General features: G+C 44.6%; 1 protein-coding gene across 2 annotated transcripts in view; it reads left to right on the top strand.

Moving 5' to 3' along the window:
• TGFBR3 (transforming growth factor beta receptor 3) overlaps positions 1-17,242 on the top strand; it is a 187,192-nt gene that overhangs the window by 67,358 nt on the left and 102,592 nt on the right. For both annotated transcript variants that reach the window (XM_044748975.2, XM_044748974.2), the window contains exon 3: positions 6,426-6,610. In XM_044748975.2, the coding sequence (XP_044604910.1) occupies positions 6,426-6,610 (185 nt within the window). The remainder of the gene's footprint in view (positions 1-6,425; positions 6,611-17,242) is intronic.

Here is a 17,242-nt window from a genome sequence, read left to right as displayed (position 1 = left end):
CTTACTGGTGGTGTGTGACCTTTGGCAAGTTACTTAACCTCTCTGAGCCCCATTTTCTACCACTCTAAAATGGGGGTTTTAACACTGTCTTTACAGTGGAGTTATGAGTATTCTAAACAATGTGTGCAGAGTGTGTTGCCCAGAGAAGGTGCCAGATAACTGTAGGCATGAGGAATTAAACTGTGGCTTATCACAGGAGGTGGAGGCCTAGGGTACCACCATGTGCTTCCGTGTTGTGTTGTCCCAGGGGCCCAGCAGCTGAACCGAGGGCTCTGATTTGTGAAGGAGGTCGCCTGGTCTGGGCCACCTGGAGTGTTTCTCACTATAGGGTTTACTTGAATCTGTGCTGTCTTCAGGTCAGTAAATATTTGTAGTCAATAGGAGTAGCACTTTGTGGGTGAATAGTGGCTGTGTGTCTGTCCTGGGAGCCGAGGAAGATGTACTGAGTGGGGAAAAACAGAATCTGACTTCAGGTTGGGAGGAAAGAGGACAGGTCAAACAAAATAACACCTGCTCGATTTTGAGGAGATCAGATTGCTTGAGTGGCCAGTGGAGAAGGATAAACCAGCTCACACTTTGATACCAAGGGAAAGTTAGACTTCTTTGGGAATTACCCCGGAAGCATCCTGGTCAGGGCATGTCCTAGATGCCCGGAATAAGGAGATATCCAGATGGGAGGCTACCGTGAGGAATGTCTCTGGAGGTGCGCCTGTGTGTGCGTTACTGTCAGGAAGGTCTGTAACTTGCAACAATTTACTTATAGAAGAAATAGTATCTATTCTGTCCACTTTACTGAGTTTCTGTGAGGCTTCAGATAATAAAGTATCTCTAAAATACCTTTCAATTATAAAGCAGGGTGCGAGGTGAACAGGAGTTAAAGAGGAGTGTGTGCTTATGACACTGTTGCTTTCTGCCAGCATTTCTTTCCATATCCTTTGTGCCCTGGTTGATCCTTTCTAGGGCAGAGTAGCTTTTGCTGTGCTGAGTAGCGTCATCCCCAGAGTAGCTGCTCAGTCGCTTCTTGATTGTGGGGAAGAGATTGCTCAGGGAAGGAAGGGTTGTGGGTTTCCAGCAGAGGCCGCAAGAGAAACTCCCAGCCTTCTGAGGCTGTCAGTGAGAGCCTACACTAGCAGCTCCAGAGCTCACAGGTCACCACAAAAGTGAGCAGATGAGTCAGACAGGGTTTCGGAGCATGTTTTCCTGGTTTCCTAGCCCTTGTGGCTGTGAGGTGCTGCACTTGGGCCCCATGGTGGTCAAGTGAGAATCATGATTACCTGAGGACTGTGTGGGAGAGCCAGGGCAGTGGCGGGGCGGGGTGGGGTGGGGTGGATCACCCTGTTCCCAGGTGGAAGCTTTTCTGACTGGAGATGGGCCTGGCGTTGTGCTGGCAGACTGCAGAAGAAACCACTATGAGGCCAATGGGGAAGGATGGGAGACGGGTTCGTGGAGGCGGGCTGTGGCTGCGGGAGAGGGCCAGGAAGGCCTGGGCTGACCCGGGAGGGCAGGATGAGACTGGGCGCGTGATGTGCTGATGGGAGAGACAGCGGTTGTTGTGCCACCTGGAGAGAAGGGCCTTGCCAGAAGAGTGTTTGGGACAAGAGGACGAGGACAAAAACAGGTTTGTGTTTCCTGCCTTCTGTGACATTTGAGGGTGGGGAAGCCCCAACTGGGACTTGATTCGTAGCAACCAAAAATGCCACCTCCTTTATCTCATGATTTTTTTCCCTTTAGTATACAAAATTGAAACTTTGGCTACTAGGTAAAGAGTGAAAGGAAGAACTCTAGGATAGTCTCTCCTATTGGTATGAAATCCTTTGAGTGTGATCACCTCATGGTTCTGTTCCCACTCCCCTCCCACCACCCTTCCTTCATTGATATTTGAATGTGTACTGTGTGCCAGACATTATGCTGGGCTGTGGGGTCTACAATAAACGGAGTGACTGAGTTCCGGTCTTTTGTGGTGGTTTCAGTCTTGGGTGTGTGCAGACATTAAGCAAATAATTGCACAGCTAATTATATAAATATAACCACATGAAGTGCAGTGAAGAAAAATAATACCATGAGAGTATCAAAAATTATGTATCTAATGTAGTAGGAGAGGTAAGAGAAGCTTCCTTGAGAGATCTGAAGAATGAGTAGGAGTTCCCACACCAAGGCAGGGGAGAGGAACAGGAAGGGTGGGGAAAGTGTTCGTGGAGAAAACCTTGTATGTAGAGGCTCCAGTGGGAAGAAGGTTGGCATTTTCGATGAAGTAAAATAAAGCCAGTATGTTAACTGAGGTAGGTTAAGCTGCAAGTGTCAGAAAACCAAAAATGATATTGTCTTGAATTAGAGAAAAGTATACATGTGTTTCATATAAAATAAGCAGCCCAGAGCTGATCCAACAGGTCCAGGTTCATCAAGGACCAAGGCAACTCTGTCTTATTGCTTTGCTCCACTCAGCATGTTGCTTCCATCTTATGGCCCAAGATGGCTGCTCTGGTTCTACCCATCACATGTATATTCCAGCCAACAGAAAGGAGGAAAGGGCAGAAGAACACTTCTCCTTCCCTTCATAAGAAACTTCCTGGAAATTGCATAGATATCACTTCTAGTTGTATCTTATTAGCCAAAATGTGGTCACATGGCTATCCCTATCTGTAAGCATTAGCTGGGACTTCCAGTATGATGTTGAAAAGGAGTGGTGAGAGGGGATATCCTTGCTTTGGAACTGATCTTAGTGAGAATATTTCTAGTTTCTCATCAATAAGTATGATGTTAGCTGTAGGGTTTTTGTACATGTTCTTTATCTGATTGAGGAAGTTCTCATCTATTCCTAGTTTGCTGAGAGGTTTTTTTTAACCATGATTGACTGTTAGATTTTGTCAAATGCTTTTTTCTGCATCTACTGATATGATCATGTGGTTTTTCTTCTTTAGCCTGTTGATGTGATGGATTGCATTAATTGATTTTTGAATATCGAATGCATCTTGCATACCTGGGATAATCCCACTTGGTTGTGGGTGTAACTGTTTTTATACATTATTAGATTTGATTTTCTAATATTTTGTTGAGGATTTTTGCATTTATGTTCATGAGAGATATTGGTGTGTAGTTTTCTTTTCTTGCATTTTCTTTGTCCTATTTTGGTAGTAGGGTCATGCTGGCCTCATAGAATGGGTTAGGAAGTATTCCCTCTGCGTCTGTCTTCTGAAAGCGATTGTAGAGAAGTGGTATAATTTATTCCTTAAATGTTTGTAGACTTCACCAGTGAACCCATCTGGGCCCAACATTTTTTAGTGAAAAATTTTACCATACAGAGATGTTGGCCCTGGAGGCAAGTTCAAGTCCAGGGTTTTGGGTGATTGGAGCAATCTTGGAACAGTTTCTTAAGTTCATTGAGCTTATTTTCCTTTTCTTTAAAATGAGGACAATACCACCTCCTTATAGTGGTGTTGGAAGGATACACGGCACCCAGCACTGCCCGGCCCACAGTGAGCACTTAATAAATGACAGCAACTTATTTTATTATTTTTTCCTGCAGCAGACTGACATTGTGTGTTGAACTGTTGAACTCACCATTTCTTATATACCCTTGGGGATGGGAGTAGATAATTCCTGATTTCTTTTTTGGACTAAAGGCATAAGGATAAGCTTAATCATATGTTGTAACTTTTTTCTTTTTTAAACTTGGAGGAAAAAAAATTCAACAAGGAACCTCCAAATCCAAATACTACTCAGTGTGTCCGATGGTCAGGGACCCCCTATACTGAGTGTGTTTAAAAATGGAGCCCCGTGGGTGTCTGTAGAGAGCAGCTATCCTGTCACTTGATCAGAGAGCGCCCTGTGCATTGCTTTCTCTTTCCTTTGACCTTGGAATGACTTGTATAACTCATGGCTGGAGCTGCAGCCCATAAAGTGGGGGTCTGCCCTGTCCTGGGCTGTGGCAGGGCAGAGAACGTAGACTCAAAGGTGAGGAGGGCTCATCCTCAGCACTGGGGGCGTCCCCTCTGGCGCCCCCTCTTTGGGTAACGCTTTATCCTCTGATTTGTTTCCAGGGAATTTTTGCTCCCACCCTAGTGTGGAGATGGGCAGTGTGGTGATTTAAGGAAAACCCTGGTGGGGGATGGTGGCATTGGAAGGAGGAGGGCAAGTCAGGCAGATGGGAAGCCTTTTTGCAAATGTGTTTTGGGTTGGAACTTGGCACATACATACAAAAAAGCAACTGAAAAGTATTTTCATTTTGTGCTTAATTTGTGATAATGGCAAATTTGTGGCAGGAGGCACTGAAACCAGTTCAGAAGGGTTTGCGGTGTGGATAGTGACCCCAGAGCTGTGCTGGAGTAGGAATCTTTGTATGGAGCTCTGGAACATAAAGTACACCAAAGGCCCTACTACGGCTGGTGAGGGCGGGAGGGGAGCATCTGCTTATACTGTTTGCCGGATGCCGGGGACGTCAGGGACGCGGGCGTTCAGTACCGCCTGCCTTTGCTGCCATGATGTCTCCCTTTACTACCTCTTCCTCAGAAGTCAGCTGGGCACAGTACAGCAGCACAGAGGGCGGCAGTGATTATTTGAGAAGGGACATACTTCATTTCAGACCAGATAGCTCTTATCAGCCTAGATAATTTCCGTGAGTTCTGAAATAGACTTGGCACACCAGGCAGGGTGTCTGCTTATGGTATAGCAGTGGGGGTGCAGGACTGCCTGTTGTGAACTGTGTTTGCGTTTCAGACCAGAACTGGAATCCCGGAGAGTATCTGTATTATGTAGAAGTCAGGAAGAACTAACTTGAGTGCGTCCAGGCTTTTTAGTGGGTTCCATTTGGAAGGTTGTGGTGTAGTGGGTGCTGTATGTTCAAGCCCCTGTCTCCCCAGCTATCGAGTGGGGACAACACCAAGCTCACAGAGGTGTGGGAGGTTTAAGTATTAGAGGTTCCTCCTTCTGGATGTCCCTCTGTCAATCCAGCCGTGTGAAATGAGGCTGAAATGTAGTGGGGTTGCACCTCACATCACCATAGCAAGCTGTTTCCCATATTAGTTCCTTACAGCCAAATCTAAGTCACCAGAATGGTGCCCTAATCACTGGTCAGAGACTGGGCAGTTTTTTTTTTTTTAAGCTCAGTGATTCATTTAACAAATACTTTTTGAGCTAGGCACAGTGATGGGTGCTGAGGCTGCAAAGATGCGTAACCCACAGTCATCGAGAGGTCATACTGGACGGGTGAAGACAGATGTATACACTGGTGGTTCCGGTATGGGAAATGAAACAGCAGAGACAGGCAGAGAAATTGTGGGAGGACGGAGGAAGAGTACTTCCCTCAGTTTGTGATGTTTGCTGTGGAGGTGGAGTTGGAGCACAAGAGGGTAAAAGGAACAAGTGTGAATAAAGACCTGGAGTTGAGAAACATCATGGTCTGTGTGGAGACCTTTAAGCCAATTGGTGTTGCTGGAGTGGGGCGGGGTGAGGCTGGAGAGACGGAAAGGGGCTAGATCAAGAAAGGCCTTGTGTGCCAGATTAAGGAGCTCAGGCTTTATTCACAAGGCCAGCAGTTCTCGAGGGACAGGACATGCTTGCATAGATGGGAAGGGCAGGTCTGGCATTTGGATTAACCGTTCAGTTGTGCACCCCTGGCTTAGAAGGACAATGCTTGTATGGAAGGTGGCTGGGAGAGCTTGAGACCTGAAGTTTCTTTTAGGAAGAAGTGTCTAGGGACAGAGACACTGAGCTACAGCAAGTAAAGATGGGCAGGAATGGACGGATTTAGGATTTAAGGTCTGATTGATCAGAGGAAAGAGGAAGAGGAAGCAGGAGTCAAGTATGACCAGGGTTATACTTTTTCTCTTTAGGTTTTCTGTTTAGGTTCTGCTCATATCCTACCTACCTCTCTTGGGAGGATTTTTCTGACCTCTGGCTCAAACTTTGCTGTACAACTCTGGCTCCAGTTGCCTCCATGCATTCTATCTTGCTCTGTATTGTTTTAAATTTTGGTTTACTTTCCCTAAGAAGGGGAAGTGCTTGAAAGGTAGGGACTACATCTTATACTTCTTTGGGTGCAATTTTAGATGTTTAATATTATTTATGCATAATATTATTGGGTCTTTAGGCAATTTGTTCCATTTATCTCTGGTTTTCTTCTAAAAAGAGGAAGAAAGAATTGAACACAAATGTCAAATGGGAGATTTCCTCCATCCAGAGGAATACATTCATGACTTGTATGTCTAAAAGGGAATTTAAATAATCAAATACACATCAAAATCATCCAAAAGGAATTTAAGAGATTGGGATTTTAGAAGAAGAGGCTAGCTTTTTTTTGCCATTTAGTTCTGGAAACAACTTACCTTGAAAGATTATTCTAGGGGGTTGATCATCCAGAACAATTAATTTAATTGTGGCACAATTAATTGCCGTTTCTGAGGGGTTCATGTTTGTGATTGCCTCTGCAGGTCCAGAGCCCAGCACCCAGTGTGAGCTGTCGCCCGTCAACGCCTCCCATCCGGTCCAGGCCCTGATGGAGAGCTTCACCGTCTTGTCGGGCTGCGCCAGCAGAGGCACGACAGGGCTGCCGCAGGAGGTGCATGTCCTGAACCTCCGTGCCGCCGACCCGGGGCCCGGCCAGCCACAGAGAGAGGTAGGCACAGGTGCCAGCTGTCTACCCATTGCCCCACTTAGTTTGTAAAGGCACTTTTCTGCAGGGAGAGTCCTTTTCTTCTATTCTGGGTTTAACAAGGATGCTCACGTATGAACATAAGTGGGGAGGAGGACATGAAGAAGAGAGAAGGATTTCAAATTATGCATTACTCTCTGGACTGGCCACCTCTAGAACTTCTCTCTCTAGAGATTTCTCAGCTTGTCAACTTTCCTAGCCCCCCATAGTAGAAGGAATGTTCTTAAGAATTTCATCTTTCAAACATGGCTGTGAAAAACAAAATAAGGTGCCCTTTCTCTGTAACTATAAAATGTCTTTCTCATCTCTTCCTCTGCCCTGTCTGTCTTCTTTCCTTGCTTTGTCTTATGAACCCATTGCTCCTGCAGGATGAGTCAGGGGAAATGGGAACACTGGAATAAAGATGGCAGTACTTTGTACTTACATGAAAAGTCCTGGAGGGAGCTCCTTATGCTATCCAGGCAGCTTCTCGAAGATGGTGGTGATCTTAGTGGTGATGACAATGAGCCAGGCTCATAGTGACTCAGTGTTTACTCTGTCCTCAGCACTGTGTGAAGCACTCATGCGTTTCCCCTATGAAGGCCTCTCATATCCTCATCTTACAGGTAATGGACAGGTGTAGAGACAACTCACTTGCCCAGAGTCATCACCTTAAGAGAGAAATGGCCTCCGCTTTCCTGTGGCTCAGAAATGACCTAGATTGTGGGCAGATTGTCATCATACTTCATTTACGATAACACACAGTTATCATTCGTTCTGTTTTTAAGCTTCTGTGTGTCAGAAATGTTATCACTCAGGTATTATCTCTCCAGGGAGAGAGAAACCACAATAAATTCTGGTCACAGTGAAGTGTGGGAAAATGAATGCAGAGTGGAATTTATCTTTGAGCTTTCTTCTGGTCAAGAAAGTTAATTTCCAGAACCATTTGTTTATGTGCCTCAACCACGCTGCCTTTTTGTGGGAGTAGGAATCGGAGAGGCGAGGTGTCCAGAAGGAAAAGCAAACTGATTTTAATCTCATGAAAGTGTGCAGAGTTGGCTCATTTCAAAAACAAATCATCTAACTTTTCCAGCTATATTGGAAATTATTGTTAGTACCCTTGGTTGCTTGCCATTGGAGCCGCACCACATATTTCAGGTCCGATTTCTTTATCCCAGTAATACATCTTTAATTCTTGACTTATGGGGGAGACTTTGTGGTGGGAGGGAAGGGCGGGGAGGAGGAAATGCAGTTCCTATGAAGCATTGCTGACTCCAGCAATTCTTTAGCAGCAATAATTACTCATTTTGTATATGCTTCTCTCAGAGGAACCGAGAAAGAAAAGAAAGTCTGAGCTATTGCAGAAGCAGCAACAGCAGAAAATTCTGGATGTTAAATTGTGCAGTACTGTTTTTGACTCTGACAATAGGTTCAAATAAGACTATTGAAGCAAAAGAAAAATGCCTCAAGGAATGGCAGCAGAGCTCTCTCCCACACTTGTCTTTACTATGTTAGTTCAAAATGGAATTCATTTTAGGACACGGCAGTGCTGAAGATACACCAGATTGGCTGGCATCAAGGGACATAGTGTGTTCAGTGAGGAAATAAAGAAAGGAGGCCTGTAGGGGATCGTCTCTAAAACTTGTTTAAAAACCTGAACGTTATTCTTCTCCCTTCGGTATTTGTATAGTATATGTATGATTTTGGGTTAGTGATTTGAAGATATTTCTGAGACTAGGCAACTGAGGGAAATTGCCTTCTTGCCTTCTTTGGGAACTTTTAAGAATAGATGGTTGTAGTGCTATCCTGTTTGAAAAGAAGATGTTGGGATAAGTGATCTTTGGGAATTCCGTCCGGCTCTGAACGCTCTCGCGGAATAGACCTCGGGCTGCTTTATGTATTCAGAGTGAGTGTAGAGGGTGACGACCGAGCAGCAGGGCCATGACAGAGAGAATGAGAGAGAGTTCGTTGAAGGGTGGTCAGATGGGGGTGGAGAAATACGATCTCTCACGTTCTGCAGAGATGACTGTGGAGATGCATTACTGCAGTTGTGCAAACAGTTTTTAAAAAATCATTTGAACTGTGTGACCCAGCAGTTCTACTCGCAAGTATATACCCAAGAGAAATGAAAACATGCGTCCGCACAAAAACTTGTCCATGAATGCTCATGACAGTATTATTCATAATAGTTGAAAAGTGGAAACAAGCTGAACGTCCATCATCTGATGAATGGATAAATAAAATGTGGTATATCCACACAATGGAGTGTTATTCAGCAATAAAAAGGATGGAAGTACTGATATTTGCAGTAACACAGATGAACCTTGAAAACATTATGCTAAGTGAGAGAAGATAGACACAAAAGACTACATGTTGTATGAGTCCATTTCTATGAAATGTCCAGAATAGATAAATGTATAGAGACAAACTAAATTTATGGTTGCTTAGGTCTGAAGGACAGAGAGAAATGGGAGTGGATTGCTAATATATACAGGGTTTCTTTTGGGGGAACAGAAGAGTTCTAAAATTGTGATGGTTCCATAATTGAATATGAATATACTAAACATCATTAATAAATATCAATAAATGTGAATACACTAACAACCATCGAATTGTACTTTAAGTGTGTGAATTTTATGGTATATGAATTTTATTTTGGCAAAGCTGTTTAAAAAACCATAAATCGACCTGCCAATGTTCTAATTAGCCCATAAAGTTTATCTTAACTGTATTCACTTTTTTTACCAAGATCACTTCCTCCTCCAACCTAAACTCACCCAACTCTTTGTTATTCTCGATGGATAACTGGCTTTTTATAGATATGCTATTATATGGTCTCTGCTAAAAATCACAGCTGATGTATTTTTAGGGTAGTAGTGGGAGGACCAGAGGCAGCCTTTGTGCGTGTCTTTACTGAGTATTAAAGGCAAATATTTTTCAAGATGAAATGATAAACGATGTTGCTTATAAATTAGCAAAAAGAATGCCATACTGGCTCCAAGCCATAATTGACTTTAACTCTGATCACTGAGGTGGTTGTTTTTCATGATGTCCTCCTTAAACGTGACGGAATTACTAAATCAACCCTATTTCCCCTTGGCGTGTCATTGGTGCAGGATCAGCATTAACATCTATTATAAATCATCCCTTCTCAACATTTTGCTAAATTCCTACCTCCGGGGCGCCTTAGGGTTCTTCAGTGGAGGAGAGGCTGCTGTTTTTCCTGTGTGGAGGAGGTGACAGAGCCTACACCTGGAAGTAATAACCGCAGCAGTTTGACAAGATTTGGGGAAACAGTTACACTTAAGTTAGATAAACAATTTTATAGGCTAGCAGAGAATTTGTATCAGAAACACACTTGTTACAATAATGTGTACAAAGCCCTCTGTAGGAAAGCACTGTTTTGCCATTGGCCTCCCTGCTGGGTTCTCATCAGGACAGCACAGACCTATAGTTATATTTTTCATCTGAGACCACACCTCTCATTTGTAATCATTGGTTTTAGAAACAACAGCCCTGGAAGCGAACAGGAAACTGGAAAAAGACACACTGGCGACAGAGGAGGGCAGAAGAGGGTAAACAGCCCTGAGAGCTCAGCTTTGTCTTTTAGAATAAGCAGGGACTAGTGTCATCGTTTGCATCCTATGAAAACCAGCTCCTTGTGCCCTTTGACCTCAAAGTACAATGTCGTCCCACCCCCACCCCCACCCCCACCGCCCTCCTCCCCCGTTAGAGTTTGGTCCCATCAGGGTGTTTCCTGATTCCTGAGAAGGGTTAGAAGGGTTATAGTGCCACGGGAGGCTTGTTTACAGTAACAGACTTTCATTAGTTGCTGGAATGGCAACAATGTTGTTTCCTGTCATCTAATTTTTATTGTGACCTGCTTTTATGTGGCAGTGTGTCTTTTCTATTTCCAACCTGTCTGATTCCTTGCTTATTATGAAAAGTTGCTGAGGGTAGGCCCCTTGTTAGCATTACATATGTGTATAAAAGATATGGTCGTTTAAATTTGTGTGTTTGTTTTGACGTTAAAGGAGCAAATGTTAATGCATGTGCCAGCCCCTGGCTCTAGGGGTGGAGTGGGGATCTGGGAGGCTCCATTGTCATGGGAAAGGGGCCAGGTTTCGTAGCTTCACCAGTCAGAAGCTTCACCAGTCAGAAAGCTCAGAACCTTCCATACTTTTATGTATTTGCTTATTCTCTGCCTCATTACAAAAAAGGATTTGGGGTGGGCTTACAACAATAGACACACCAACCTTGTAAGCAGAAATGCAAAATGAAGACAAGAGAAAAAAGAAAAGGGTAGTCACTTGGTTGTATGGGTTAATGTGGTTGGTATCTCTGAGTGTGAAATTTGGCTTCGAGTTTCTTGGCAGGCAGGGCCAAATGGGATGTGTGATTAATCACACATGTGACTCCAAGTCACTTTTATTTTTTACCTTCTCTGAGGACTATGGCATAAAGTTGGACCTTTCCTGATTTTTTTTTTTGTGAGGAAGATGTTGCTGAGTTCCCATCTGTTGCCAAGCTTCCTCTTTTTGCTTGAAGAAGATTGTCACTGAGCTAACATCTGTGCCAGTTTTCCTCCATTTTATGAAGGATGCTGCCACAGCATGGCTTGATGAGCGGTGCTAGATCTTCGGATCAGGGATCCGAACCTGCGAACCTGGGACTGCCGAAGCAGAGTGCATGAACTTAACCACTACACCACCAGGCCGGCCCCTCCTGGGTTTTTTTGAAAGCAAGAAAGACTGCAGTTGGGAGGAAAGGAAAGAAGTGAACACATCTAAAATGCTCACTGTTCTGCTTGCCTCTTAACAGCTCCCTTATCCCCCAAATAACAGTAAGAGTAATAATAGTGCCCAGCCCACCTGTGTTATCTCTGCCTGTCGTCACTGTCACCCAGAACGGGACGGGGCTAGGGAGGTTCTACAACAGATCCTGGGTTGTGGAGCTCGATGCTGAGCAGGGTTAGTTAGACTCTACTGTCCACTTCCACTCCATTTCTCCTTTACTTTTAGCTCTTACCTTGTTTCTGGCTACAAAACCTGCTAACCAATCTACCTGTTAGGCGAACCAGCAGGTCTCAGGGTTTGCGTTCCCTGCACAGGCTTGGGATAACTCTTTCTTGTCCTCGGAGTCCCTCTTCATTCCCTTCTTCGTTTGCATCCTGGCGGCTTTGGGGCCGCAGGAGGGTTGGTCTGTGTGTGGCAGGTCTCTTTCTTCCTTTCTGGTTTAGGAGATTATCATATCAAAGGTCAGCAGTTATCAGAGGCAGATCTGAGCTCAGGAGCCTTGAACTCTCTGCGCTGTTAATCCTCATGCTGAATGCCCCCCCCCCCCCCCCCCCCGCTCATCTGCAGTTCCTAGTTGCTCATTCCCCGGACCCCCCAGGAGCCTTTCAGCTGCCTTCACAAAAGCAGCTCACCTGCCCTCTGCTTGTGACCCACGACATCTTGTAACCAAGCTTGCTTGAACTGCGTGATAAGGGAGAGCACACGCATTAAGGGACTTCCTGCTAGGAATGAAATGCAAGAGCTTCAGTGTGTGGACTTGGGCATGTGATTTGACATCATTTTTGCTTATTTTGAGGAGTTTGGCAGTTCAGGGATTAAACATTTTGGGGATCCCTACTACCTTCCTACTTACCTACCTATCTATGTGTAATCTTTGCCATTTCCACAATGGCACTTTCTTCCCCCCCCCCAGTTATTAAAATACAGACAGAGCAGTGCAGGTGCGGGAGAGTGGGTTTGTATTTTACCTTTGCCCCACTGCTGCTAGAAAAACTCATACAGAATTTCAACACTCGCTTTTTGGAGAGTGCATATGTGAGAGCAGAAATATCAAAAGGAAACCAGCACACTAGCTACATTCCTTCTCTATCTGGGGCATTTTTTCCTCTGCTGTTTTTCATGAATGACTTCCCAATGCTAGTCCTGTGTATATGCAAGAAAAAACCCCAAAACAAACTCAGGGCTGTGTGTGAGACGTCTTAATGTGTAGTACGTGCTAAGCAAGTGTCAAAGTAAACCTCTTACCCACAGACACTGTATGTTGGTGAAATTCAGTTACTAAATAAATACATTCCATGTATAAACAGTGCCCGGTGTTTGTTTAAATGGAGGTTGCTTTGGAAAGCACCCCAGCCTGACAGGTAAGACGACCTTGGAACTGGCCATTTTGTTGGAGACCTACAGCAGATAAATCAGAAAGTTAGACTGACAACAAGGGTCTCACTTCTCAAAGGGCATTCATCTCTTTCTCTTTCTCTTTCCCTCTCTCTCTCCTTCTCTCCTCCCTTTTCTCCCTCTCCCCATCTCCCTCTCATCTCCTCTTCCTCCTCCTTTCCCTCTCCCCCCATATTCCCCTCATTCATTTGAGCTTTGCTGTGGAAATTTCATTAACTTGAGAGACAACTGAATCTGACTCTTCCATAGGATTGGAGAGTCTAAATGAATGGGACACTCACCTCATTTAAAATGAGTTGCCCCTTCACTTGAAGATATTCAGTGCACTTTAAATGATGACACCCCACTGGGCAGTGTGAAGGTGCCAGGCCAGGACTGGACAGAGGAGCAGGGTTGGGAACAGCAAAGCAGCTAGAGCTCCGGCTGCTGTCTCAACAGAGGACAGCACAGGCCAGGTACAACTGACCAAACTAGTCAAGGATGGTTTCTAACATGTTGGGGCAAGATATGCAAGCTGAAACTACAGCTAACTCTCAAAGAAGATTTCTCCAAAGACCCAGTCTGGGAATTTTAGAAAAAGTGAAAGCAGAAATCAGAGCAATAATAGTAAACACTAGAGATTAGCAAACAAATCAGGATATAAGCTCAGCAAAAAAGTTACAACATTCCTACCAAGACGCTGGCTGGCCACATCAGCTAAGCCCTGTCATTTATCATGGCACTGTTCAGATGCTGTAAAATTGCCGTAGGAAAGCGGACCCCCTGCCCCACCAGAGGGATTCAGCCCGGTTGGACTCTGCCAGTTTAGCATGAGGTAACAACCGGGTTATTTTCTGTGCTGGTTGAGAGCTGACAGACTGAAAAAGCCTCTTGTTGCTGCCTCTTCCCCAGGCTCCGTGGAGAAGAGACTGCCCTTGACCCCTTCTAAAATTTGTCCAGCAGCAGCATTTTCCAACCAGTGCGGAGATTGTCTCTATGGAAGTTAGGGTTACAACCCTGAGCCGTACTATGGTTGCCATGGGAACGTCTCTTGACTTTTAAAAAATTGTATAATTCCCTGAAAATGTTGTTAGAAAATGATTCTACAAGAGCAGCTTCCACATTTGAAAACGTGACTCTTTGCTCTTAGAACTTTTTGGAGAGTATTTAAAAAAGCAATAGACCAAAATAAGGAGCAGCAGGTCTACAAATCTGAGACCCAGATGTGCCGCTTGGGCAGATGCCCGGTTTGTGTGTGTGTGGAGTATCCAAATATTCAACTTGTACTTCCTCATTTCCATTGCTTATCTGCTATGTTGACATTTTGTTTGAGAATAAAAGGAAATTTACTGCTCATATCTCATTTAAATATTTAAATTCTGCAGAAGTATTAATTTCAATCATTTCCCCTACTGTGTCTTCTAAATATTTCTGTGAAAATTAGATACATGTTTAATTATTTTGTGATTCTTTCTCCCCCAGTGAAGAGGCCATGTATGAACTTGGTCCTGCTGACCGCCTCTCGGCACCCTCGTATTTCTCTTTTCCTTTTCCGTCTCACTTCTTGAGTGAGTGAACGTCTGTGTGTCCTGCCTTGTCTTCTCTCTCTGCAGCCTGACTTCAGCTCTCCTGAGCTTATCTCTGGGGAGTCACTGATGATGTCCTCTTGGACCAATTCATGGGATGCTGGGACTGGAGAGGTGCCCTGGAGACAGTCTAGTCCTAACCCCCTTACGGAGGAGACCAGGGCCAGGGAGTGAAGTGATGGCTTAGTCACTGTCAAACAAGAAATTGGTGTCAGTGCTGGACTGGAACCCAGGGACCCTGATTCTCTTGCAGAGGTCCTTCTACCATACCACCTTTCCCCACCTATACTCCTCCTCAGCTCCTTCAAGGTTGGTTAAGCACCCCATTTTCTGGCTTTCTCTCTGGGTTTCAGAAATTTTACCTCACCCTGGTTCTTCTATCTTTCCATCTGTTTCTGTTTCTTTCCCAGCTGCTCTTCTTTCCTTCTCCAGCGTTCTTGACTGAAGTATGGTCCTGGGCCCTCTGTTTTTCCCTGTCTGCTCTCCCTGAGGTGACTTGTCTGCTTGGAGGATGTGGGTTGTCAGCTGCATGCCAGTGACTCAACAGAACTCTCTCCAGCCTTCTCACGTGGTGCTCCAGTCAGCTCTCTATAGTGCCCCACCTCTTGGGTCCTACCTCAAGCTCCCAGGGGCCCCAGATGGCTCTGCTTTTTTATTTATTTATATTTTTTTGAGGAAGATTAGCCCTGAGCTAATGTCCATGCCCATCATCCTCTATTTTGTATGTGGGGTGCCTGCCACAGCATGGCTTGATAAACAGTGTGTAGGTCTGTGCCAGGGATCTGAACCAGCAAACCCTGGGCCGCTGAAGCAGAGTGTGCAAATTTAACTGCTACACCATTGGGCCGGCCCCTTGAGGTGGCTCTGGAGGAGTGCCTATCAATGTGGTTCTGTCTGGTGTCAAATACAGGAGTCATCTCAGCTCTGTCGCTTCCCAAGTGTGTGTCTCTGGTTGGGTTACTTAATTCTCTGAGCCTCGGTTTCCTCCTCTGTAAAAGGGAGATGACAGTAGCAGTTATTTAGAGGTTCGCTGTGGATGGAGAGATGTTTCTATGGTGCTTAGGGCTGGCATGTGTGCCTGGCACACAGGAAACAATCAAATGGCTGCTCTTTTTATTATCTCTAAAGTTGAATGTAAGAACCTTCCTAAGCCCGTCTTCTTACTCCAGTGCTGGTTTATCAATCCAAGTTCCTTGACCCATCAATGTCACTGCTACTGTCTTGGGACTTTTGAACCATCTTGGAACCATTCCCTTCAAACCCTCTATTTGGCCAGTCGCCAAGTTTTATTGACATTTCCTATGCAATTTCTCTTGAATTTCTGTGTTTCTCTCCACTTACCCTGCAGCTTCCTTCAGCAGTCTTCTGGGACTAGCATCTTCAGCTTTAGGCCCTGATTCTTTCAGGCTACCTTGTGGACCACTTCTTCTTCTTTTTTTTTTTTTTAAGATTTTATTTTTCCTTTTTCTCCACAAAGCCGCCTGGTACATAGCTGTATATTTTTAGTTGTGGGTCCTTCTAGTTGTGGCATGTGGCATGCCACCTCAGCATGGCTTGATGAGCAGTGCCATGTCCGTGCCCGGGATCCGAACCGGTGAAACCCTGGGCTGCCAAAGTGGAGCACATGAACTTAACCACTTGGCCACGGGGCCAGCCCCCTGGACCACTTCTTAAAACCAGTTTTCTCTAAGTAATACTCCCATAATTCATTAATTTGTTCTTTAATTTACAGACTCATTCAATGAGTTATTCATTGAGAACCTACTCTGTGCTAGGTAGACACTCTGCTAGATTCTTATTCATCTTTATGTCTTCAGCACTTACTGGAGGTCGAGGGATGATAAGTTTAATACAATGTGGCAAATAATATGACCATTATTTGTTGTAAAATTAATAAAGTTTTGCAGGAGCCCAACAAAGAGAGTGGTAATTCTACCTGCAGGTGAGGGAAGGATTCCCAGAAGAGAGCGTTTGATGTTGAGGCTTGAAAGGTCAAGTAGAAGTTGCTGGGCAGACGAGAAGGGAGGCCTCAACATATACGGAGGGAAGAGCAGAAATCACGTGTGGAGGAAAGTTCTTCCATGTACACGGTGTGGCTAGTGTACAGATCAAGGAGTGGCAAACTATGGCCTTTAGGCCAAATCCTGCCTGCTGCCTATTTTTATATGTATATAATTTACATATTGTAAAGTTCTCCTGTTTGGAGTATACCAGTCAATGATTTTTAATATATTTATTGAGTTATACAACCATCACCACAATCTAATTTTAGAACATTTTCAGCACCTCAAAAGGAAACTTTGTACCCATTAGCAGTCACGCCCCATTCCCCGTGCCTGCATCCCCTGTTCTAGGCAACCACTAAGCTACTTTCTTCTTTATAGATTTGCCTATTCTGGACATTTTCCATAAATGGAATCATACAATATTGTGACTTTCGTGACTGTCTTCTTTCACTTAGCATAGTGCATTTGAGGTTCATCCATGTTGTAGCATGCATTAATTATTTCATTTCCTTATATTCCTGAATAGCATCTCATTGTATGGCTATACCACATTTTGTTTATCCATTCATCACGCTGATGCCTGTTTTTGTAAATAAAGTTTTATTGGAACATAGCCCCACCCATTCATTTATAAATTGTCTGTGGCTGCTTTCTCACTATAGTGACAGAGTAGAGTAGTATGACAGAGACCTGCATGGTCTGCAAAGCCTAAAATATTTATAATCTGGTCATTTGCAGAAAAAAACTTGCCAACCCCTGGAACAAAGATTAGGGGGTAATGGTGGGGTGGGCTGGGGCCCAGAAGTGGAGGATGAGATTGGAAAGGCTGCAGGAGTAAGGATTTGGACTTAATCC

Source organism: Equus asinus, chromosome 16 (assembly GCF_041296235.1).
Source record: "Equus asinus isolate D_3611 breed Donkey chromosome 16, EquAss-T2T_v2, whole genome shotgun sequence".
NCBI lineage: Eukaryota > Metazoa > Chordata > Mammalia > Perissodactyla > Equidae > Equus > Equus asinus.
This window is presented reverse-complemented; position numbering and strand designations above follow the sequence as displayed.